The sequence below is a fragment of the Nesoenas mayeri genome, assembly GCF_963082525.1.
Source record: "Nesoenas mayeri genome assembly, chromosome: 6".
Lineage (NCBI taxonomy): Eukaryota > Metazoa > Chordata > Aves > Columbiformes > Columbidae > Nesoenas > Nesoenas mayeri.
This window is the reverse complement of record NC_137545.1, coordinates 27,072,801-27,096,411: the sequence shown is the minus strand read 5'-3', so window position 1 is coordinate 27,096,411 and position 23,611 is coordinate 27,072,801. Positions and strand designations below refer to the sequence as shown.

The following is a 23,611-nucleotide window of genomic DNA, read 5'->3' as shown; positions in this document are numbered from 1 at the left end:
ACTGAAAAAGGGGTAACCTTGTCTTAGAATCATATCTACTGAGCACTAGTGGTTGGGAGGTCAGGGCACTGGGTGGCAGAGTCAGTATTTTATGAAGTGAATGGAGTTCCTCACACCTTGCAGAGGATTTCTGGTTTCTCCAACCCTTAGGCAAATCTCTGCAGCTGTTTCATTTCACTTCTGTTTTGAGGTTGGTGGTTGGGTTTTTTTGTTTGTTTTTAAATTGATGGCTAAAAGCCACTTTCTTGTTGGTAACTGAAGTACTCTTTGACCCCAAAAATTTGGATCTTGGCACATGCCTGCAGCGTTACTGTGTAGCTCTGCTAAAGCTCTTGTACATTGGCATGTTAATGTAGAAGTCCTTAATGATTTGCACAGTGCTGTTCTAGTGGCTCTGTCTGTGTTGCAGGTGCTATATGATGTGAGAGGCTTTCTGGAGAAGAACAGAGATACCTTTCGAGATGACATTTTAAACATGCTGAAAGACAGCAGGTATGCCCCCTTTATGCTTGTGAAGAGGCCACATCCTTTGGGCTGGACTAAGACATACTCATGCAATAACCAGACCAAGGAAAGCAGTTGCTTTTGTCTGGAGCATCAGGCATAATTCTTTATCATTCTCCTCTTTGTGCTTAAGTGTCCTGGCAAAAGAAAGGAGAGCTGGAGAACTTAGATGAGGCACAGATTTAATCAGTATTCTTGTTGTCCCAGTTTTGAAAAGAGCTATAAAAGCATGACAGAAATCCCTTCAGGCAATACTGGTTTTCTCCCTCGTCTCTTCTCTCTTTCCTCTTCTTCCTCTTACCTCCCTGTCCCAACAATGGCAAATTTACTCCTGAATGAGTCACGGCTCTTTGCCATGCTGTCAGGTGCCAGCCTTTGCACAGAGGCTGCTTGTTTTCCTGCCTGCTTGTTAATGGAAAGCTTCTGTCCTCATCCTGAGCCAGACTGAGCCCTTGCTGTGGGACCAGCATGGCTCCTAATATTATACCCCAGTGCTGCAACATGACCCTAAAGAAATGAGTTGACTTTGACCTTGAGCAAGGTCTGGAAGACAGAGGTGGGGCCTAGCAGGAGGGAGGCATTTAATAACATGACAGTCCCTGGAAGTTTTTGAGTAGCAACTCTAGTACCTGCCTCTTATCACAGCCCATGTGTTGCCTTTGGGCTCCGGCCTGATGAGACTGTTTCAGAATTGCATCTTCTCTTAAGCCTGCTGCAGAGTTTGCACTGTGAAACAACCTCAGGGAGTTGAGAGTATAAGCTGCTCATAGCTGTACTTGGACAGTGGCATCTGAGGAATATTTTACACAAGACTTGAAGCCAGAATTGTGGTCATCGTTGTCCAGCATAATAGAAGAACTCAGGGTTTCTCATCAAGCCACAAAAGGATATTCTGCTAGAAGCCATCATAACGACAGACTGGCACAAACGGTGCAGGAGAACTTTGTGCAGCTTTGTAAGAACCAGCACCACTGTCTAAGGAGTGGCAAAATGGTGGAAGATTCCCCAGAGCTGACCTACACTGGGGGTAGCTCTAGAAGTCCTCTGGCCACAGACAGCTGCGGTTGCAATTGCACAAGCATGTCATGAGTGCTGGCCATCAGAGCTGGGTTGGGAGGGGCGTGCCAGCACACAGTCTAGCTGGGGAACCTTCAAAATAGTTTTGCCTGGGGGCATATAGCTCAAGGGAGCGTCCTAGCTAGTGCAGGATGGAGATCTTCCTTTGTGTAACATCCTGCTTGACTGTGTGAGATGGGTTTTCTGGCTTTGCAGCTCAGTGTGGCACACAGGGCAGCCAAGTGGAAAGTAATTATTTCCTCACTGAAGTGCCCAGCTGAACGGCCTCCTGCAGCTACTCTGTGGCACAACAGGAATAAAAATGAGGTGTTTCACACTGGGACAGGGCAGTAGCTGAGAATGAGAGGCACCTTCTCACATGTGGTGGGTGTCTTGCATCTTCCTAAATGATTTTATTTTCCCTTAGGCTGGACTTCATCTATGACCTTTTTGAAAAAGTCTGCAGTCGTTGCAGTGAAGAGACACTGAAGATGGGCACCCAGAGGCGCAGGCCGACTGTCAGTTCCCAGTTCAGGGTAGGATGTTTTCCAAGAGAGCAGCAGGCTTCTAGGGAGGAGCAGATGGGTAAAGCAAGGCCTGCAGCCAAGAGGAGTCATTCAGCCCTTTTTTTGTGTCCAGCACTGAAAATGTGAAGGAATGTTGTAGTGCTAAAAAAAAGACAGTGCCACTGCCCCAAGCATTTCTGTCTGGTGTAAGATGTGATATGCTAAGACTGAGTAGGGTGGCAGAGAAAAAGAATACTTTGCAAGATATATGAAGTTCTTGAGGTTCTTTGATCTTCAAGTTGGCTTGGTGTTTCAACTAAGTGTATGTGACCTTTTGGACCACATCTTTTACAGGCATAGGGGCGATTCCAATAAAACCTTATTGGGGGAGCCCTGCAGGAATTAATCTCACCCCCCTAGATTGTCTGTAAACCTTCTGTTAGTTTCACAGTTTTAGCTTCCTAGATCTATGTTTGAGAGGCTTGTGAAAACAACCCATATTAGCTACACAGCTCTGAGAACAAGGATGGCCATGTAAATAGTATTAGAGTAAACTAACTGCGTGGGTGTGTTTTGAACAGGAAGGGATCTCCTGGGTTACAGAAGTTTTGATAGGCAAAGGACATCAGGAATGGGAGGGCTGCATGAAGACCCTATTGCATCAAATGTAGCCACTTTCCTTCCTGTAGTGAATGATCCTTTGGGTTTTGTCTTGCTGCTTTTTAGGATTCTCTCCATTCCCTGATGGCCACACTTAGTACTTCCAACCCATTCTTCATCCGCTGCATCAAACCAAATACAGAAAAGGCAAGTCTGTCTTCCAGCAAAACATATGCATGTGACACAGGCCTTCATGAGCACTCGCACAAACGTCTGACAGGTGCCTCTGTCAGAGTCCAAACTGATGATAAGAGCAGTTCCTCCTCACCTTCCCTTCTTCCTTCTAGTTGTTTAATAGTTTAGGAAAAATACACCCTCCTCCTGATAATCAGATGAAAAGACTGCATGCTGAATATGATATGATACACCCATTCCTACCTCTTTCTGTGCCTATGAAGCCTGGAAGATGAACCAGGCTTGTGCAGAGCCCAGAGCTGTGGCAGAAGGAGCAATCACGCCTGTTTCTGTTGCCTGTAGACAATTTGTTCTGGAATGCAGGGCTTCTGTGGTAGGAAGTGTCTCCTGCAGATCCCTGGCTCTGAGGCGGAGGCGGTGGATGCTTCATGAGCAAGTCACAGCGCTTAGAGATGGGATGGATCCCACTTGTATTGTGAACTGTGACTGTGGATATACTGCTAACTAGATTGGGTGGGGAGCTCTGAACCGATCATTTTCTTTATGTGTTTTGAAACTGTGTATGATATGGCAGAGGAAAGCCTGCTGGGGGGTAATGCCAGAAAAGAATTCTGCAGTTTGCCTTTTTGTTTGACTGGAGAGAGACTGCAAAGAGAACTGAGTCAGAGTTCTGCATTTTGTATGCATTAATGTATTATGTCATTGCTTTACTGCCATGATCTATGACAGCAGTCTGCAAACTGTTTTTTTTCCATGATCTGCCTAACTCGCTTTGATCCCTTTTTCTGCACCATGCAGTGTGGTGAGGTTGCTTTCCCCTTGACCCAAACTTCCCCTTTTTCACCTGGCATGCCCAAATATGCAGGGTTGACTTTCTACAGAGAAACAGATATATAACCTGTGACTGTCTGTGCTCAAAGAAACAATCACTGTTCAAGTCAGTGAAGAAACAATACCAAGAGTAACATTTATTCTGGCTCTCTTCATATTTGTTTTTGAATTTGGATCATTATGTAGGCACCAAACCTCTTCAATCCAGATGTGGTGCTAAATCAGCTCCGGTATTCAGGGATGCTGGAGACAGTGAAAGTTCGGAGAGCAGGTTTCCCTGTACGGCGCCTTTTCCAGGACTTTCTCAGAAGGTAATTGCTATAATTGTACCACATGCTGTAACAGCCTCAAGGTATACGATTCTATGTATTTGTTTCCTCTAGAGCTGCTGCTAATGATATGGATCATTTGTTGGATGTTTTTCTAACCATGCCCTTATTGTCCATATCGTAGACTGATTTGGAAGACATTTTGGAGACTTGCCTTTAGGGTAAAAGTCAGAATGGAAAAATAGCCAGACGGACCATTTTTCAAAAGTTTTTTGTTTTGTTTTGTTTTGTAGCTTTGCCACAGATTTGTTTGTGTTATGTTGTGAAACCCAGCTGGTCATAGTATATAAAAAGAAAATGTCGTACTTTTAAAACCTTTAATCAGGCAGGCTGAAGCAAATTTTAAGGGACAGTATAGTTGATGATTAATATTGGAAAGAGTGATTATTTTTTTTGAATTAGCTGCATCAAAAGGATTTCTTGAAGTTTAAGGCCAGAAGGAATCATTGAACATTGCTTCCTTTGTCTCTGGGAGCATTAAATGCCACCCCTATACTGAACAAAATAACTTATGTCTGATGAAAGCACATGTTTCAGAAAGACAGTTGTTCTTTACTGAAAAACGCTGTTGAGTTTGTATTTTATTACTGGGATTGCAACAATAATTGCCAGTGTGGTAGGAACAGATAAAGGCTGTGGGATGGAAATTTCCAAATTGGAAGGCAAACATGAAGAAGGGAGGTTCCAGAGGAAGAAGGACTAATGGGAGGAGGATAATTAGAGTTAAAAGATTGGGGCGGAGGAAGCGGGTTACTGTCATACATAATCTCATGAGATTTGGTTTGGTTCTTAGGTACAAGATGCTTGTGAAGGGGCCAAGTTTCTCAGGCAACAGCAAAGCTGTATGTGCTGGCTTTCTTCAGACCTATGACAGTAGCAAGAAAGAATGGCAGCTGGGTAAAACCAAGGTACTCCATCAGTGTGGGGCAGGGTATGGCTTTGTTCCAGCTGCAAGGGAATGCGATTGTGTCTGGTGAGATTCAAGGCAGTAGAAAGGGCAAAGTAATGATGACCCTTTGAATACACTGGACTGTGCCACTGACCTGTCACATCTCAAATAATTTCCATAATATGTACCTAGAGATATAGAAGGCTTTTTGATTTTGTCTAAACTCCTTCTCATGGACCAAGCCAGATTGATTTTGTTGTGTCCAAGGATCCAAGGAGAACAAGCATGGGTGTCATTGTATGCAATTGCAATGTGTGCCATTAACTCTCGCCTTTTGTGCCAGATATTTTATTCTGCTTGGCTAACCGAAATTCTTGCAAGAGGCAGTGGGCTGCTACTTGTTACATATCTAAACTGTGAATAGGTAGCTAGATCACCAGATGTGTGACAGCCTTCTGCTGTGGAAGCTCAGCTGATGGTTTGTGCATTTAGCCCAGACGCTCACTTACATTTTATAGGAAAAGGCATCCAAATGCTTCCCCCCACCTGCATAATTCAGATTTTGCTTCTGTTTTGGTGAATGCTTAATAATTCTCTCTTGTCTGGACTTTTTTTTCCTCTAGGCATCCAGCTGGAAATGTACCATTATATTTTATTTAATGGGGAGGGAGCTGGGTGTTGTAGTCTGAATTTTTTTAAGTTTTGAGACAGCTTCACACAGAAATAGATTTGAGCATTATGAAGTATACTGCTGTAGAAATCTGGGAGTGGGAAATTATCTCTATCACAAATTTCTACATACTCCAGTAAATTCTTCAAAGAATATTCCAAGATGGATGCTGTTCAATGCAGACAGCATTTCTAAGTAGTGGGCATGCAGTCCATATCCAGAGCAGATTGTGATCCATCAAAACAAATTTTTGTGCTTCTTTTTTGACCTTAAGTCTTAAAAAAAAAGTAGTTCAAAATTATTTTCAGGGTCACAATGGATCTGGAAGTAATTCTAGTGAATATTCAGGTTTAATTTGTCCAGGAGATCAGACAATGATATTTGTTGCTTTGAGCAACCACTTCTTAATGGGTGGATAGACTGTAATGTTTCTTAGCGAGTGAGATCTCTCCCGTTCTTAGCAGAGTGGTGGTAGTGCAGTCGATAGTCTGGGCTATGAACTCTGTGTGACAACCAAGGAAACCGCTGGCCATTGCTGTGGGAAGGAGGTGTGTTAACCTGAAGTTTCTAAGTCCTTTCTTCATGTGCCTCCCCTGACATTCAAGAAAGAAGGTTTTATCACTTAGCCCTATTTCTGCTCTATGATTAAAGTTTTCCCCATCTTTGAAATCTGGTGTCTCCTCGCTGGTCCCTGCAAACCAAGAGCCATTTCAGTTATTTCTGTCCCTAGATAACCCACACTGCTTGGGTGGCTGCCAGTCTCACAGCATTTTAGTGTTAAAGCCTCTGTGGAGTGTGCGTGTGTTGCAGAGCTGCTTGTGCCTGGGAAACTTTAGAAAGGGGTTGTTAGAGCTGGTAAACATGGAGTCTGAACTTTCTTCCTAGCATGACAAGAGGTGGAAGATTGCTGGGCTATAGCAAGGGCAGCAGGAAAATACATGTGAGGACCAAACTGCCATGCACATACTCACCTTTTAGAGTATAAAAGGTTATAAGCTATATATCTGGAGTCCAGGAACTGCTACAGACTGATGACAAGGAGGAAATTCAGGCTGCTTTGAGCCCTTGGCAGCAGTAGGACCCCTTTTGTCTTCAGTCCCCATTGTGCATCGTGAAGGACTGAGTCCATCTGTCTGTTTTCAATTACTCCTTGACCTGCACAAACAAATTATTTTGTAAAAATAATATAGGTGGTGAATTGTGGCATACAAAATGTGTTTGTATTTGCAAAACACTGGATGTACTCTAATGTAATTTTTTTAACAATTATGTCCTAGAAACTAAAACTTGGCTGAAGAGCTCTATGCAGCATGTTGGTAAACAGCAGTCTCTGCTAGGGTGCTGGTTGGTGTTGGGTCTGAATATTGTGGGAAAAAAGAAATTACTAAGAATAGCAGTCTTTTCATCTCTATTTCTTTATGACTGAGAAGGAAAATGGAAAGTAACTGGGAAGCAGTTGAGCCACCTTGTTTTGTTGTGGAAGTTACTTTATATTTGGCATGGCTAGGATTAGAGATGTCTGTCCTGGTAGAGGGGAGCATTTCTATTTATTCTAAAGAACATACTACTCCAAGGCTGTCCTGGCCTGTTTCACCCTTGCTGCCATGCTGAATGGCTGGCTAGCCCCAGGCTGCTCCAGGGTGCTCTCTCCATTGCCCTGCCATTTCATTTCTTCCTTGGAGACTCCTCTTGCAACTCTTCTTTGTGACAGTGCACCAGAAAGCCTGCCCCTAGGGAGGCAGAAGCCAAGGTGAGGCCATGCAGAGCAGTGGAGCTTCCTGGTGGTCCCTTCCCTGCTGCCTGTATTCAGCTATTGTGGCTTGGGTTTGGCTTCGTCTGGTTTGTGTTTTAGCTGGTGCAGGTAACACAGGCCTGCAATACTGGGGCTGATGAAGAAAAGAGTCCTAATTTTTCCAGAGGCTCTCAGGTAAGGGTGAAGTGAAGCTACCAGCTAAAGGGCATGGAATGTAGGTCATTGTCCTGGAGAGGAAGTCTCCAGTGTCCCCTTGCTGCCACTTTTCCTGCTACAGGTGCAGCTCGAGGTACCCAGGTAGCGATTCCCAGCACCAGGTGAGACCCAACCTTGGCTTAAGGAGCCAGGAGTAGCTACTGAAAAAGGTGTGGCAGGTCAACAGGGATGTAACCTAGGAAGAAGTATAAGGGGTGGGTGAAGAGCAAAGCTTATGGAAGGAGGAATACTTCCTGCAAAATGAATGGAAGGATAATTATATCCCTAGCAATTGTTTGGAGGAGGAAGGAAAAGACTTTGTGAATTAGTGCAGGGGATTGTGAAGCTTGGGAAAGGAAATAAGGGAGGAAGGGCAGGATGATCTTTGTGTTTTTCATTAAGAATAGAGCAGCTGCTGTGCTGGCAATTGTCAAATTAATATTTATAGGAGGTATTAATGTATATAAGGCAGGTTTTATCCGGTGGCATGGCAGAGATGAGGGCTTGGATGCAAACAAGCTGTGTGAGGGTGGAAGAACTTGTGCTAAGGTGCCCCTGTCTTCACTGGGGATGTGCTGGGATGGAGCAGCAGCTTCTGTGCCCCTTTCCTCAGTGCACCTGGACCCTCTGCCTTGGTTGCCCATAGCAGCAACACAGCTTTCCTAAAGCTGCCTAACAGTCATCCTTGCTTTTTGAAAAGATTTATTGCCACATTTCAACCTGCTGTTTTGCAGGGCCTGTTTGAAGGAGGAGGTTTCTGGAGACTATTTGGCATCCAAGTCACAGTAACCCACTTCCTTCTTTCCCAGGATTGTCCCCAGGAATCATATGATCCCACTTATGTACACATGGGTGCACACACAGTTACATTTGTGTCTGCTGATCTACACGTAACCTTAACATGTTCACTGTTGCACCGACGGTGCATGCAGGCGTTGAAGTTGTGTGTGGAGAACTGTGGTTTAAACCGTGGCCAGTGTCCAATAGGAGCAGATAGAAGTAACCTTGTATGTTTTGTTTAATTACTCCTTCCTCAGATGAAAGCGATCTCATGTTTTCAGAAAGTGACTATGAATTATGACAAAGAAACGGCCTCCTTCCAAATTATTTCCACAAGGCATCAAAAATATTTCTGGATTTGAGTACATTTTACTCTTCCTTGTCATCTATGGGAGTCTAAAGAAACCTTCAAAATACCAATAGCTTATAACTAGATATTGTTATGTTATTTGAGATTAACCCCTCACTCTCAAGCATATTGAGAAAACTCTACAGGATTAGGGTTGGGTCTTGCAGAACTCTGCATACCTCAAAATTAGGTCTTTCCTCCCTCCTTACTGGCACAGAAAGGTCTGTGCTTGTTAGTGAAATACTGATGAACTGAATATTTTTGCAATTTAATGAAGATAATGGACTGAGACTGTTTTTCTTGTTGCATTCTTGAAATGGGTGACTGCTGCTTGGTTCTGGAATGTAATGGAAAGAGCAATCCCTGCCTCAAAGAAGTCTTTAAAAGATTGTTCAGTTGACAGAGGGAGTGGATGTACAACTTGCAGGGAAGGATGCCAACTTCATGGTTGGCAGTACCTTGATAATGAACCTTATTTTAAGGCTACCCATGGTTACTTAGTCATTAGAAAACAGCTCATTTCTTAAGGCCATCTTAATAGAAATGGCTCCCCTGCAGAAATTCAAGTTCAGGGAAGCCACTGGCTATGGGTACTAACTCAGGGAGAGGTTTTAGTACGTGGTGATCATTCCAGAGAGATAAAAGAGCCTAAAGCAGTGATGGAAGGGAAGGTATACCGAGACATAAGGGGAGGTAAGGGGGCAGGGGAGAGTTTGTCCAGAGTGCAGGACTAAATGACCATTCAAATCTCTGAACATCCCTCTTGCCTCTCAGCACAGCCACATGGCTCCAATACATTTGTCAGGAGTTTTTACTGATTAACGTAGCTCTGCAGACCGATGAGTGTCAGCTCACAGCCTGTGCTCATGGCAGCACTTCAACAAGTGGGGCAGCACTTTCCCGCTGCAGTCCGTTCTGCCTCCTGCCCTGGCAGTGATTTAGCCACCATCAGGCAGCAGGGCACACGAGCATGGCCATATGGCAGGTGGTGCTGTGACTGCAGCTTCTATGGACCTACCTTAGCCAACTTTAATCTAGGTTGGGTACTGCTAGCAGTGTACCCACAGTGCTGTGGAGCTCCATGCAGGCTCCGTCCATCCCTAAAAGCAAAGCATTTATTTCAGCATTTTTTGCTGAACACTGTGCTAACATAATGCAAGCCAGGTGATTTAAAGTAGCTCAGATATGTCAGTGCAATTCCTGTAGACATGCCCTTATCTTGCTTGTATCTCAGTCAGTCCTTTTGTTTCTAAGATAGCACTGCCATCCCTTCACAGATTTAGCACAGAGGAGAGGTTTGAAATACAGGTTATGGAAGATGCCTGAAAATTAAAATACTAGACACTGCAGGGCAACCAGTAATATTTGGAGACCCATCCCATCAGGGCTCCGTTGAGTCTAATGCATGCTGCACTGCTGAACCTCTTTAGCAAGGAAACATCTCCACCTCAGAGTTTCTGAAGGCTGCTGGAGGTCTTTAGCCTCGACCCAGAGCCACTGGCCTGGGGTAAGCTTAGCTTTGCACCTCGACTGGGCTTTTAGCTTTCCACTGCCTTCCTTTGTTAAGATTGCTTCCTGGAGTCTAGAAACCTAAATGTTCCTCTCTTTCCTTGAAATGCGGCGGAGTTTCTTTGGAAAATACTTAATCACCCAAGTAGGTATCAGTGCCTGCTGCAGGGAGGTACGGGATTGTGCAGGGAACGCTGGCAGCGGGGAAAGAGTTAATCACAGGCTCTCCTCCTCTTCCCTCTGCTCCCTCCCTCTCTCTTTTAAGTCTTGACCACAGAGTGAGGGCGGCGGGGGTTGGGCTCGGAGTTTGGCTCGTGTGGCTGCAGAAGTTTTTCCGGCTGCTCGGAGCGCGGCAGCCCGGGGCGAGGCGCCGGCGCTGGGGCGGCGGCAGCGGCGGCTGGACACGGGGCGCACTCGGTGCCGCTCACCGGGGATGAAACCTCCCAGCTCTCCCGGGGACTGACTTCTTTCCTCTCTTTGTGTTTATTGAAACTCCTCCCCGTGGCGTCAGGTTTTCCTGAAGGAAGCTCTTGAGCAGAAGCTGGAGAAGGATCGGGAAGAGGAGTTGAGGAAAGCAGCTATAGTCATCCGGGCCCACGTCTTGGGCTACATGGCAAGGTCAGTGCTGGGGGCTGCCCCACCATCCCTGTGCTTTCGTGCCTGGGTTGCCCCGACCCCTTGCTTTCCCCTCTAGACCCGCATATCCCTGTCTTCTTCCCCTCCTGTATTCTGAGGAGAGCTACAGTATCTGCCCTCCCTGCTAGCATCAGTTCTGCTGAAACCTTTCTCACCTCTGCCACTTCTTCAGTTCTGTGCATGCTTGCACCCTCCCTCAATGCTGCTCAGCAGGCTTCTGCAGGGACCTGTATCCCTTGCTTGCCTCTGATGACACCTTTTGCTTGCCTTCAAGACTCTCTTGGCTGGGCTCCACCTATGCTTTGGGTCCCCTGCTATTCCTTATGCCTGTCAACTCTGTTTTCTGCTCCCCCTGCAAATCGCTGTTCCTCACTTGCAAGCTCTGCCTTTGCTCACCCTGTTTCCTCGCCCTGCCTGTTTGCCTCGTGATTTCCCTCTCCTTTTAATTAACTCTTCAGAATTGGTTTTTGGCCAGCTTTGCACCAGTAATCTCCTCTTGCCGCTCCCTTTTGCACCTGACCAGGGGAGGGCTGGGAGAACCAACTGCAGATAAACCACCCCTCCTCTGCCCCTCGCAGTCAGTGTGACAGCTGACTCCTTAATGGCTGTGGCATGCACGCTTAATCCCAGTAAGATGCTCTTTCCTGGCTAGTCTCTGCTCCAGACACCTGTCAGTCAGGAGTGTGAGGAGGTGAAATCCTTGGCCAGCAGAACTGTTCTAGCAGGCACTCTTCTTAGACCTCCAGTTGCATCAGGTAGCTCATTTTGCATTGAGAAATGTGTGCAAGGGTTGTACCCTGCTTTGCCAATGTGGAATATCAGCAAAATACACATTTGGTACCAGGGACTCTTACTCATTTATTTATTTCTCTCTAAGAAGACAAGTGAGCTAGCTCTACTGTTTGTGCATGAGATTGCAAGTTCTTTGTGTCAGGGCCTCTGCTTTATTTTACTTTGTGTCTAGCATTTGGAGAGAGGGTTAGGGATTAGCACAGCAAAATTGATTTTTCTGGGAAACATCACTGCAGGCAAACTGGATTACAGCTTTTCTGAGTTCCTTGGGAGGTAGCTGCTGCCCTGCAGCTCTGGGATGGGAGGCAGTGTTGCAGCAGTGTTCCTGTTGGCTAGAAATCTTGTGGTCCTCCAGTCTCTGCAGCTCACAATTCCTCAGCCCACATGTTGCTCTTCTGAGTCTCATCATGAAGAACAAGCAGTGCTTCTGCAGCCAGAGTGGAAATCGTCACAAGCAGCTGGAGATAACTGGACTTCACAGGGGAAGAGAGCAGGGAGTGAGGAAAGACCTAGGGAGAGCGAGTGGAAAACTTATCTGTGAAGAGTTTCCAGTTGCACTACATCTGTATTGGAGGTCTAGCAAGAGGAAGTTCATCTGGGCAAGTGCTGAATGGTCTGTGCAGAGCTGGGCAGAGGTCAGGACTACCAGTGTGTGCTGCCTTAAGCTTCTGTTAGTTTTATGAGGACAAGTGTGTTTAACCGCATTTGGTCTGATGCAAAGTAGGTTGGCAAAGAAGGGTGCATATGCCACAGGAAGGATTTTACTGGTTTCTCCCCCATTGTGAACTTGTTCTGTGAGCCTGGAGAACCAGTCCTGAGGGTGAGAACACTTTCTTTGGTCTCATTCCTGGCAGCTTGCTATCTCTGACTGATCACTAAAATGTGAGACAAGAAAATCAAGCCCATTCAAATGATCCCATTTTTCATAGCTAATCTGTGGAACTCTGAGCTGCAGGTAATAGCTTCACTAGCTAAAATACGTATAACTGTTCCAGGCTTGCAGGATCCATGTACAAATTTGGCTGTGTCCCTGGATTTTACTCAGAGGAAGAAGACAGTAGGGAATTACTCCATAGCCCTGTGTTCTCTAGTCCTTGCAGACACAACTGCTAACTGCAGCTCATCGACAGAATAATTAACTAAACTCTAAATGCAGCATTAGAGCCTTGCAGCCACCCTGCCTTCTCTTGTGGTACAGGGTCAGGATGTCTCCCAGCTCCTTGCCATGGAGGCAGGTTGAATTTCTTTAGCTGGTACAAGAGTGTGAGTGGAAGACTGAGCAAGGGGAATGAAATTCCCTGCCTGTGTGCAGCAATTCCAGCTGAAGGGTGTCTGCAAGCTTGGCTGCAGTCATGGGGAATGAGGGGGCACTTGAGCCTGGCAGATGAGCGGGCAGAGCTGGCCCGTAGCTGGGCAGGGCTTGGCACATGTTGTGCTTTAGAGACTTTCTGGCAGATGCGTTTTGTAAAAGTCAGAGTGCCCTTTTTGATGCGCTTATATCTGCCTTGGCAGAGGGTGTGTGTGCAGCTGTTCACACGCCATGTGCAGGGCACAGGGAGGACAGAGGGAGCAGGGTGAGGGGACTGCTGCCCAGGAGCAGTTCATCTAAAACCTCCTACTTCTTATCACCTCTTCCCTTTCCTTTTCTCTGTGCTTCCTCCCTTTGACTTAATACTTACAGAAAAGGGCATGACCCCTGCATACTACTACTATTAGCATCCCTCTCCTGATTTTCTTGACTGGGCTGACATATCCGCTGTGCAGGGAGGTGGCAAGCTGTCAACATGGGTCTCTCTTGCCATTTGAAGGGGGTTTGATTGCCAGGAAGGGGATTTCGAGGTGTGTCTTTTCCTCAGGGGGCTGCAGAAGGTCTGTGGGAAGGATATGTGAGAATGCTGTGCTGTTTCCAGTGTGCTTTCTAGGACTGTAAGACCTCACAGGATTACTGTAGCCTGCTGGCCCAAGATCCTGTGTGTCAGCCCCATAGAAATTCCCTCTGCAAATTCTGGTTTGGAGTAAAGAAGGTTTTTATTCGAATAGTACCAATGATCATTTCCCTACAGCAAGATATTAAGGTGTCTAAATATGTTCAATTACTTTAAAAACTGCTTATTTCCACCCTGAATAGATTTCAGGTCAATTAAATCTTGTTATGTCTGCTGTTGAATTAATAGAAATGCCACCAAAAATGTGGGTGCTTTAACTGGGATCAAGCCTTTCCTTATCTTTCTCTTTACTAAGGTCATGAAGTGAGTGCTTTCTTACTATAAGCCAGAATTTCTGGTTCCAAGCCTGACTCCTCATAAATGACTTGAGGGTCTAGCATTGTTCCTGAAATGAGGTGCTAACACTGAACACAGGATAAAAGTAGCAGTGCAGTCCCCTTCTATGCAATATTTCTGCTTGCAAATATAAGAATCCCAGTAGTATTTTTTCTTTAGCACTGTGATGGGAGTTTGCCTTCACCTCATGGTCCTTGTGGCTCTGAAATCCTACTCTGACTTGCTGCTTCCTAACATAATCTCACATCGGGTGTCTTTGGCCTTTGGTTCTTCAGTACAAGACCTTATGTTTGGCTTTTTTTGGATTGTTTAATATTTGCTTGAATCTAGCTTACAAATTTATCTAGATTACTGTGTAATAGTAACCCTTTTGTTATTTGCCCAATTATGTACAAACTTCTATCAGTGACTTTATTTTTCAGGTCATTAATAAAAATAGCATGAAATGCAGAGGCAAAATCTGACCTCTCTAGAATTTCATTAGACAACAGTGGTTCTCTCAAAGATGGTTCTTTTCTTTTGGGGACCTGCAATGTTTTTTTGTTTTAAAGTGCTGTGAAGTTGATTTCGATATTGTTATTGTTTAATAAAAATGTTGTGCAATACACATGTATGTTTATGGAAACCCGTTACAATGTTACATTCAGCAATCAATATTGTAGTATCACTGTGTTTTCCCCCAAACAATATGAGATTAATGTGACCAGGTCTGGTTTTGCCCTGTTTTTGCTCTTCCTGGAGTAATTTGCTTTTTGCCACTTCAAAGATGGGGCTATATGAGATGTTGTTCTCATATAGTAAGGCCATTTTTATCTTTTATTATAATAAAACTACACGGAGTGATTATGCTAATTTCACATTGAATGTGTGTATGTGGAATGCAAGGAGACTTTGGGTCAGTGGACCTTCTGTTTCCATGTGCCAAAGATCTGTCCCTCCTCCTCTGAGGGTCTTCATGGAAGTAGGTGCCCACAGAAACAAACCAGTGGTAGACATAGGAGTGAGAACAGTGGGGAGAATATGATTTATGGGTAGTGGCAGTAGAGGAACAGAAATTGTATAATTTCTGAGCAATTTTCAAATTCATTTTTCTGTGGATGCGGTAAGAAGGGTCAGTCCACCAGGGCATCAGAAATGCAAAACATGTGTTACTTTGTGGCACACTAAACCTCTGGTTGTGTTTTTAGGAAGAAGTACCAAAAGGTGCTAGCCAGTGTCGTTATCATCCAAAAGAACTACCGAGCGTACTTCTGGCAGAAGAGCCTGCTGCGGCTGAAGGCGGCTGCCGTCACCCTGCAGAAGCACTGGCGTGGCCACCAGGCCCGCAGGCTCCACCAGCACCTGCTGCAGCAGGAACTCCGTCGCAAGGAGGAAGCGGAGGAGAGAAGGAGGCGAGAGGAGGAAGAACAGATCAGAAGAGAGGAAGAGGAAAGACAATGGCAAGAAGAGGAGGAGAGTAGAAGGAAACGCGAAGAGGAAGAGGTGAAGGAAAGGTACAAAATGGTATCTCACACTCATAGTTCCCCAGCACGAAAGTTGCTGAAGTGTAAGAGCAGGTCTGGGGCAATGGCGTGATGGTGGCACTGGAACAGCAACTGCGTGAGACAGTGCCCCAATGCAAGGGGCAGAGTTGGGGTGGGCTGTGGGCAGTTTAGAATAGAAAAGCAGCGTGAAAAGGAGTGTCCTGCTTCCTTTAGGGAAGCTAACTCTGGTGTATTTTAACCTTTGTTTAGTTTTTTTCTGCTTTGGAATGTGCATGAAAGGAGGCAGTTTCACTGACTGAGCAGAGATACATAATTTTCTTGTTACCATTGTGGTGGTAAAGGAAGTTTTATGCAGTCTTCCAAAATGTGCAGGGATTAGCAGCATGAGAAGATACCAGTACCATGGGTTTTGGCATGTCCACTATCTGGGTCAGAGCGCAAGATGGGCAGCACACCTGTGCTGTGCTGCAGTTCTTACACTCATGAGAATACACGTGCTCTCCCTGTTCCTGCTGCTGTGTGTCTCTCATCAGGGATATGGATGTGCTGAGAGATCAGGAGTGGAAAGGAAAAGTTAATGTGACAAAAAGAGGCAGTGTGTGAGCAGTGACAGTACACCTACTGAGAATCTTGCACCTCAGGCATAATTTACTGTTCACTCTGTGGTTACCTACATCCTATCCAAACTGGGTATCTCTCTTGATAACCCTTTGTTTTAAGAAGCATGAAGCTTCAGCTATGAGATTATTGTATAAGTCTGAACAAAGTTTTTTATAAATAGTTGGTTATATTTCTTGTAGTCTTTTGTTACATACTTGTCCCAAAGTTGGATCTTGGCAGACTTAGATGTGTGACAAGCATCAGAAAATTCTCAGGTTAGGAGCGTGTCACAAGGAAAAGAGATTGCCTGTAGTTTCACTGGAGACAGTAGGGTGATGTATCTGCTTTGACAAGACATGTAGGCAGTGACACCAACGATAAATAGTCAGGTCAAGGAATTTGTTGAACAACACTGAAGGCTCCATTTTATCAGTCTGTCAATTTTCAACAACAGCCTCATGAGCCACATGAAGCTGTGCAAGTTCAGAATGTCAGTAACTAGTTGGTAGATATCAAATGTTACAGATGCTCTCTCAAGTCTAAGTCCTCATTGTACTAAGTAGAGCTTGTCTTTACCTAGTTTTAGATAAAAGGACCTATTTAGCTTATTCGTTCTAGTGTGTTTCTGCCCTGCCTTTAGCTCCCAGTTCATGACAGGTGTGTTCAACCCAGCATCATTGCAAGGAAGTGTCAGTGTTTCTAGAAATTAGGTGAACTGCTTGTTTTCCTTTCATTTTCTATTCGATGTCACATGGCTTCACTCAGAGTGAGTAGCCAGAAAGGTTGGAGACAAGCCTTGCTAAATCCTTAACTTCCATTTGACCTCAAAAATGAGTTGGAAGTCCACAGAAATTGCAATTTGGCTACTCTGCCAAGAACAAGCAAAAAAACACTACACTTGTAGAGACAAAATTAGAAAGACTAAGATGCAAAATGAGCTATAGCTAACTAAAAGTTGGCATGCAGTCATTCTTAAGAGACTGTAAGGCATGTGGTTTGGAAAAAAAGCACATGAAGCAAGACTAGGATTTGTTTTTATGATGCATTGTATTATTGCATTTTAATTAGTAAACATTAGTAGTATTTTGTTAAATAGGAGAGAACTCTTGAATGGGATACTTCCATGGTCTGTGCTGGATATGGTACTAATGTTTTCATAATAAGTTGTATGAGGAAGTATGAATATCTATATTAAATTTGCAGATAAAACCTTCTGGTGAGGGACTGTAAATACATAGATAGACAGGATTACAATTCATATAATTTTGGCAAATTAAACAAATGGCCTGGAAAACATAGGATAACTTTCAATACGGACATATGCAGATCTACAGTTCGGAATAATCAGATGCACAGAGAGATAAGGGGGAATGGCTACTTTAGCAGCAGGAAGCAAGTCTGGAGGCTGGGATGAGTATTTGTCACCAGTCCTGTCCATAAACAGGATTGTTTCTGTAAGATGTGGGGGTGATTTTTCTGTTCTTCCTGGTGCTGGTGGGGCTTCAGTTGGAGCACTGTCCCTGGTTTGGGATATTGCGTTTCAGGAAGAGTGTGGGTCAGCTGGAGATGGGTGGAAAGCAGCAAGAAATATCAGAGGCCTAAAAAATGTGAGGAACAATTGCAGGAATTAGTGTGTAGATTGTAGATGGTATTCCTGATTTGTTTTAAAGTAGCTCTGCTGCTTGAACCCTCTTATCATTTAAGGCAGTTGTTTAACTCATGATTACTGTTAGAGATCTTTCAGTAGAGCTGGAACCATCTTTATCTCACTTATATCAGCTTTCATTTATAATATTTACTGGATTTTTTATTTTTTTTTTTGAGAGAGAGAGACCAAGAGTGAGAGCTTTAAGGACTTTGTGACTTGCAGATGCAATTTAGAATTTGGCTGGGAAAAGCTCCGGGTCTTGGGAAATAAATATTGTTTCCCTCCTGTTCTGCTTGAGGTTGAATTATAGATTTGAAAGTTACCACTGCCAGTCTGAATTTAGTTGCACAGTGGTAGCTACAGGCTGACTCTTCCATCCATCCAGCCACATCCTCTCGCTGCTCCCTGTGCATGACCCTGGCACTCGTCTGTCTGCTGGTTCAGTTGCTTGTAGTGTGCTTGCTGTGGAGAAACTGGTGACAGCAACAGCTTTCCCTTGGGGAGTACAACCTTTTTGATCTGGGTGGAGATGTAGCACCACGGGATAGTTTTTTTCCTCTACAGCCTTTACCTAATAAACTAGGTTTTGCGTGCCATTGAGAAGTTATGCAAGCTGGAGGGCCTAGATCTTCAGAATAGAAACTCCTCAGCTTAGTAATTTCACAAAGTACAAAAATCTAATAACTTTTTGGAGGCTTTAATACAGTAAAAGCAAAACAAAACACAAATTCAATGTTGGTATTGTAATAATTCTGTTCTGTTTAAAGCAAAACAAAACCACAACAAACAACAACAAAAAAACCCTCACCAAACAACACCAAAATCCCCACAGTTTCTTGATATCTGTCAGTTATGCATGTGCAAGCTCATTTAATATCCATGGATGCGTAGTATTTCAGAAGATTCTGTTTACATTTATCATGAGTCTAACTGATCTGTCTTTCTGTCACTATTTCCAATGTCCTTCCTAGTGTGTTCCAAGTAATCCAATTTTCTGATTGATCTGAAAGCTAAGTGCGTGGGGAAAATCTGTTGTATCCACAAAGGTCATGCCAACCACAGAGAATTGGATTTTTACTAAATTACAAAAGCTTTTAAATCAGTCTTACAACGGGTACCTTATTTTAACGTTGCCAATGGAGGGATGACGTGTTCATGTAATTCTGAAACCTCATGTAGGAGAACTGGGTCTGTCTCTGACTATCATATCCTGTTTTTTAACAGAGAAAAGGACCAGCTGAATGCGCTACTCCAGGTGGCCCAGGTAAGTTTAAGAGTTATTATTTTCTTATGTCTGCTCTTGAGTATCTGTGAAGGGTCCTTCATTGCCTACACTTTGCCTGGAGCTAATATTGTTATTGTAGCAACACTATTTACAAAATGGGCTTTGTTCACTCAAAACTTGCAGGTGTTTGGCTTCAGCCGAGGTGCATAGAGTTATTGTAACAGGGTACTTTTTTTTTCTCAAGGCTCATGTACAGGCTTGCATAGTTCCTATTTGAAAATTTCTGTACTGAACGTGCAGCATCCTTTTTTATCTCTACTGCCTGAGCTTATTAGGTGACCTTGTGATGTGCTACACTGTGACACAGTCTGTTTTGCTGGATTGTTGCCTGTAACAGCCAAAATAAGAGTGCAGCCGGCTGCTACCGTGGCTAAAATAAACCCCTTGTAACTGATCTAATTGTTGGTACTTGATATATCAAAGAGCAGACCACCTACCCTGAGGTGTGTGAAAACAGCTGTGTGTAGTCTTATTTCCTTTCCCAAACCACTTGTTCCTCCAGTTTCAGGCCAGCTCTGTTTAGGAGATGACAGATTATGGTATATAAATGCATTTGTCCGCAAGTAAGAGCCAAGTAGAGAATGGGCAACAGGGTAATTGTCAAGAAAACAAGGATTGTGACTTAAAAGGGCCAGTTCATTAGCTTCATTTTCACACTCCTATCAGGAAGAACATTAATTATTTTGGAATTCATTTTTGCTTTTTCTTGTGTGTGTATGTTTTCAACATCTTCCATAGAGGGGAGGGCAGCTTTATCTCATAGCTGAATGTCAGTAAAAATTACCAAGTATTATCCCTCTTCTTATGATTGAGTACTTGCTAGAAATTCCTGTTACCTCCATGTGGAGAATAGAGGAAGATTGAGTCTTCAGCAGCCAGCCCTCTTCTATCCAGTGATGCTGAAGAATGCCAGGAAGTTCTGGGTCAAGTTTTGGTGGGGTGAGGTTGGAGTTGAAACCGTTCTGCTGCATGGCGAATATCCCTTCCAGACCTAGATTCTGATGGTCAGGCCCCAAACCAAGAAATCAACAACATTCTCAAATCTTTTAATTAATTTCTGGGAAATCTTCAGCTCTTAAGCAGGCTATGCTTATAGGTATTTGTATATATTAATAGTTGCTTTCTCCTGTATGTGTGTGAGATAGTTCTAAAAGAGAGGACTGACTTCCAGAATTCTTTTATCCAAATTGTAGTGTACAAGGGGCTGTAACATGAGCAGCAGACAGAGAGGCTCTTCTAAAAATTCACTGATCCCAGTCAGCTTCTTTGTATGATTCAGAAAGGAGGTAGGATGCTGGAAAAAAAGGAGGTACCTGAAGATATAGTAGTTCTACCCGTAGTTTTTTACACCATGGATGATTGCAGGATGCTTAAAGTAATCTTTTTTTTAGATGAGTGGTATAAGGCAAGCACAGGAGATAGGAAGAATGAAAGGTCCGGGCAAGGAACACATATAGGTTGAAGAAACTGCTTTAACACTCTTGTAAATTCTTTAAGGTGAAAGCAGTAAAGACTGAGGAGGTAGATATTCCCCTGCAAGAAGAAGAGAGACGTCAGATGGAGGAGATCTTGAGACTGGAGAAGGAGATTGAGAAGCTGCAGCAACAGAAAGAGGATCACATGTCTATCATCTGTGAAAACACCAGGAACGAAATCAATCGGCAGCGAGAAGAAGAGATCCAGAGGCTGGAAAAGGAGGCATCTAGGGTTGCCCAGGAGTTCTTGGAGCTGCTGGATTTTGGCAATCTGGATGAAAGTGTGCAGAACTTAGAACAGTCACTTTCTAGTGAGGGGACACTCAACATTGACTGCAGCCTGGTAGCACCACTGGCTGAAGAAGAAGTGGATGAGGGTTTTCATGCTGATGACGAAGGACGGCCAACTTCCAGTTTGGTGGTCTTGAATCAGCACAGCACAAGAAACAGTAATAACTACTCAGAGGAAGTTGTGGACACAAGCCTTCCGCTTCTCCCAAGGGAAGTGGAAGAGGTTGTCCCTGCTTCAGGACAACCTGTGGAAAGAACCACAAGCTCCAAGGAGCAGAGAGCCACATCTGACCCAGCAGAAAGTATTTATAGCACTGTCTCAGATACCCAGAGGAGTAACAGTGGAGAGGTGGGAGAGCAGATTTACACTTCCCCCCCAGATGTGGAATCTGACTATGACCATGAGGAGTTTGACGGCTGTGGAGATACAGGCAGTGCCTCAGCTGAGCCTCTGAATGGGGAGGAAGGTCTGAGACACTCTCATGGTACCAGCCTGGACTCCAACCGTGGCAGCCTGGACTCGGTAAGAATCCCTCCCTTCACCTTTCCAGACATTAGTGTGACCTTGTTGATATTCATAACATCCTTGCCTTCTTATTGCATGCCTGCTTGCTCTGGGTATTGTTACTAATATATAACTCTCTTATGTCAACAATCAGCTTGAAAAAAAGGGAAGAGTAATAGATAGGCTGAAGGCCAGAGGGCTTGTGACTGTCCAGTATATACTGGTACACAAGCTGGCACATATGTACCTGGGCTGTTTTAGATCGTTTCCATCACCATATATTAACTTATCACCCTTGAGGAAAGCAGGCAACTAGTATCTTAGAGGTGTATGTTGTGCCTTAAAGAGATTTCATAGAAGCAGCCCGAGCTTCCAGTGGACAATTACAAAAGGAAATGGGAAAGGTTGGGGTTTTATTTGTTTCCATCACTAAAACATCTCTTGTTGTAGTCCTGTAACTGTTCAGAGTCAAGGGTTTAATTTCAGCTGCTGTGTACTAGTGAAGCTATTCTAAGGCTAGAAGGAAATTACTTTGCTGATCCTGGCTGGATCCCGGTGCACACAGCCAGGACCACTGGACCTCTTCATTCCCCCTGCAGGGACAATGACAGGGCAGGACAGCTGGGCTATGAGCCTCCAGCCTGCAGCATCTCCGCTGAGATCCTGCACCGAGCTCTGGATGTCCTGAGTGCTCTCGGGCCAGTTACTTAATAATGAAACAATAAATCCCCTCCCAGAAGAGGATGTCAGATAAGCCCACAAAAGGTTGTTAGGATTTCAGGTGTGAAGCCAACAACCAACATAAAAATACTTCAGATAAATGGTGTCCCTGAGAACAGAGACTTGAACTACAAAATATCTTTTAGAAAACAATTGAATTTTTTTTAAGGAATTCAATTTACTTCCTTTACTATTTTTTACAATGGCAGATTTTAACTCTTCTTAAAAATTTGCATGATTTTTCCTGTTTGCGTTTCCTTAATGTCAACTGTCAGCCATCAGAATTTTTTTATGACGTGATGTGCTTGAGTAAGGGTACCTTCTCTGTGGGCAGGTACTCACATATCACTGTCAGGTGATCTTCAAGTGATATGTTCTGTCACAGCCTAGGCCAGTTTATACCATTCTTAAAATGTAAATAGAAGTGGAGGGTTTTATTGGGCTCCTCTGTGAGTAAGACTCATGAAAAATCTGGTTGGTATGGCTCAGAGTATGAGGCCCACGAAGAGGTAACCAAAGCTGGGTCAAGATCCCATCAGTAGCTGCTGATCCAAGAGTACCCTGCTTCTTGAAACTTAATGGCAAGAGAGGGAGAATGAATGAGTGCAATAGGAATGAGACAAGAGAGAAGTGCAAAGGGGTCACAGAGAGAGGACAGAAGGGAAAAATGAAAAGAAGCAACATGCATTTGAGTAAGGAAAAGGTCTGAGGAGCTGCCTCCATTAGTATTAAATTAATATATCAAATCAAAGGAAGTTGTCCTTAAGGTAATGATAGGGTTATTTGGAATTTTGTGCATGAAGTACTTTCTTATGGCTGAGGGCCATTATCTAGTTGGAGAACAGGGATGAGTAAATACAGTACTATTATTTCAGTAATTTAAGGATTTGGTTTTAGGGTTCAGTTATTCTGGAATGTATTTTTTTTTCCTAATCAACCCAAAGCAAGGCATTTCCTTGCTGCAGTTAGATCAGTGCTTCATCTTGTCCAGCATCCTGGCCTGTCTGCCAGAAAAATCAGAAAACTTCTCCAAAAAATTCTCTCTCAATTCCATTAAATTAAATTTTAGACCTTGGGTTCTGCCTTGGAACAGGAAGGTTTGTTACTGCAGATAACTGGAATTTTCTAGGTATGTCCACTACCGAATGTCACTCTCCTTTCTGGTATGAAAATTCTTTGCTGTGGAGACTCTTGCTTTAGGCATTAAAGGGTAAGATGTCAAGCCTCTAGTTTTACTATATTGCTTTTTTGTAAAGGGAGTTATATCTAGTTTTGCACCTTCTGAACATGTGACTTCTCTAGCCTTGGTAATTTGCTCTAGTCCTCCAGTGACCAGGAGAACCCACATAGCCTGTATTTCTTCTTCTCCTTTTAGTTTCTGGACAGTGAAGAAGAAGTGGATGTTTACATTGATACAGATGAAGAGTTTTGTAATGGACGAGTCACTATCTTCAATGGCTCAGGACCACCCTATTTTCACAGCTACCTCTACATGAAAGGTAAGTGGCTTTAGCCAAAACAATAGAATGATGGAATCCAGGAAACCCTCTTCTGTTTTTCTAGAATGATTGTCTTCATCTGCTCTTAGTTCTCTGTTTACTGTATTTTTTTTACTTCTTTTATTTAAAACAAGAAAATAAAACAAGCAAATAAAAGAAAGAGCTAGGAGGCAGATGTCACAGAATTAGACTGGATATCTTTGCCACTGAGACCTAATTGTGCCCACT

The 23,611-nt window shown here is 43.9% G+C and overlaps 1 protein-coding gene across 1 annotated transcript in view; it reads left to right on the top strand.

The window, feature by feature from the left end:
• LOC308041964 (unconventional myosin-X-like) overlaps positions 1-23,611 on the top strand; it is a gene marked incomplete at both ends in the record, with an annotated part of 90,206 nt that overhangs the window by 48,355 nt on the left and 18,240 nt on the right. Inside the window, 10 exons of the mRNA XM_080346959.1 lie at positions 410-492; positions 1,988-2,096; positions 2,793-2,873; positions 3,879-4,003; positions 4,815-4,929; positions 10,678-10,784; positions 15,064-15,369; positions 18,833-18,872; positions 20,391-21,182; positions 23,260-23,383. Of these exons, the coding sequence (XP_080203085.1) occupies positions 410-492; positions 1,988-2,096; positions 2,793-2,873; positions 3,879-4,003; positions 4,815-4,929; positions 10,678-10,784; positions 15,064-15,369; positions 18,833-18,872; positions 20,391-21,182; positions 23,260-23,383 (1,882 nt within the window). The remainder of the gene's footprint in view (positions 1-409; positions 493-1,987; positions 2,097-2,792; positions 2,874-3,878; positions 4,004-4,814; positions 4,930-10,677; positions 10,785-15,063; positions 15,370-18,832; positions 18,873-20,390; positions 21,183-23,259; positions 23,384-23,611) is intronic.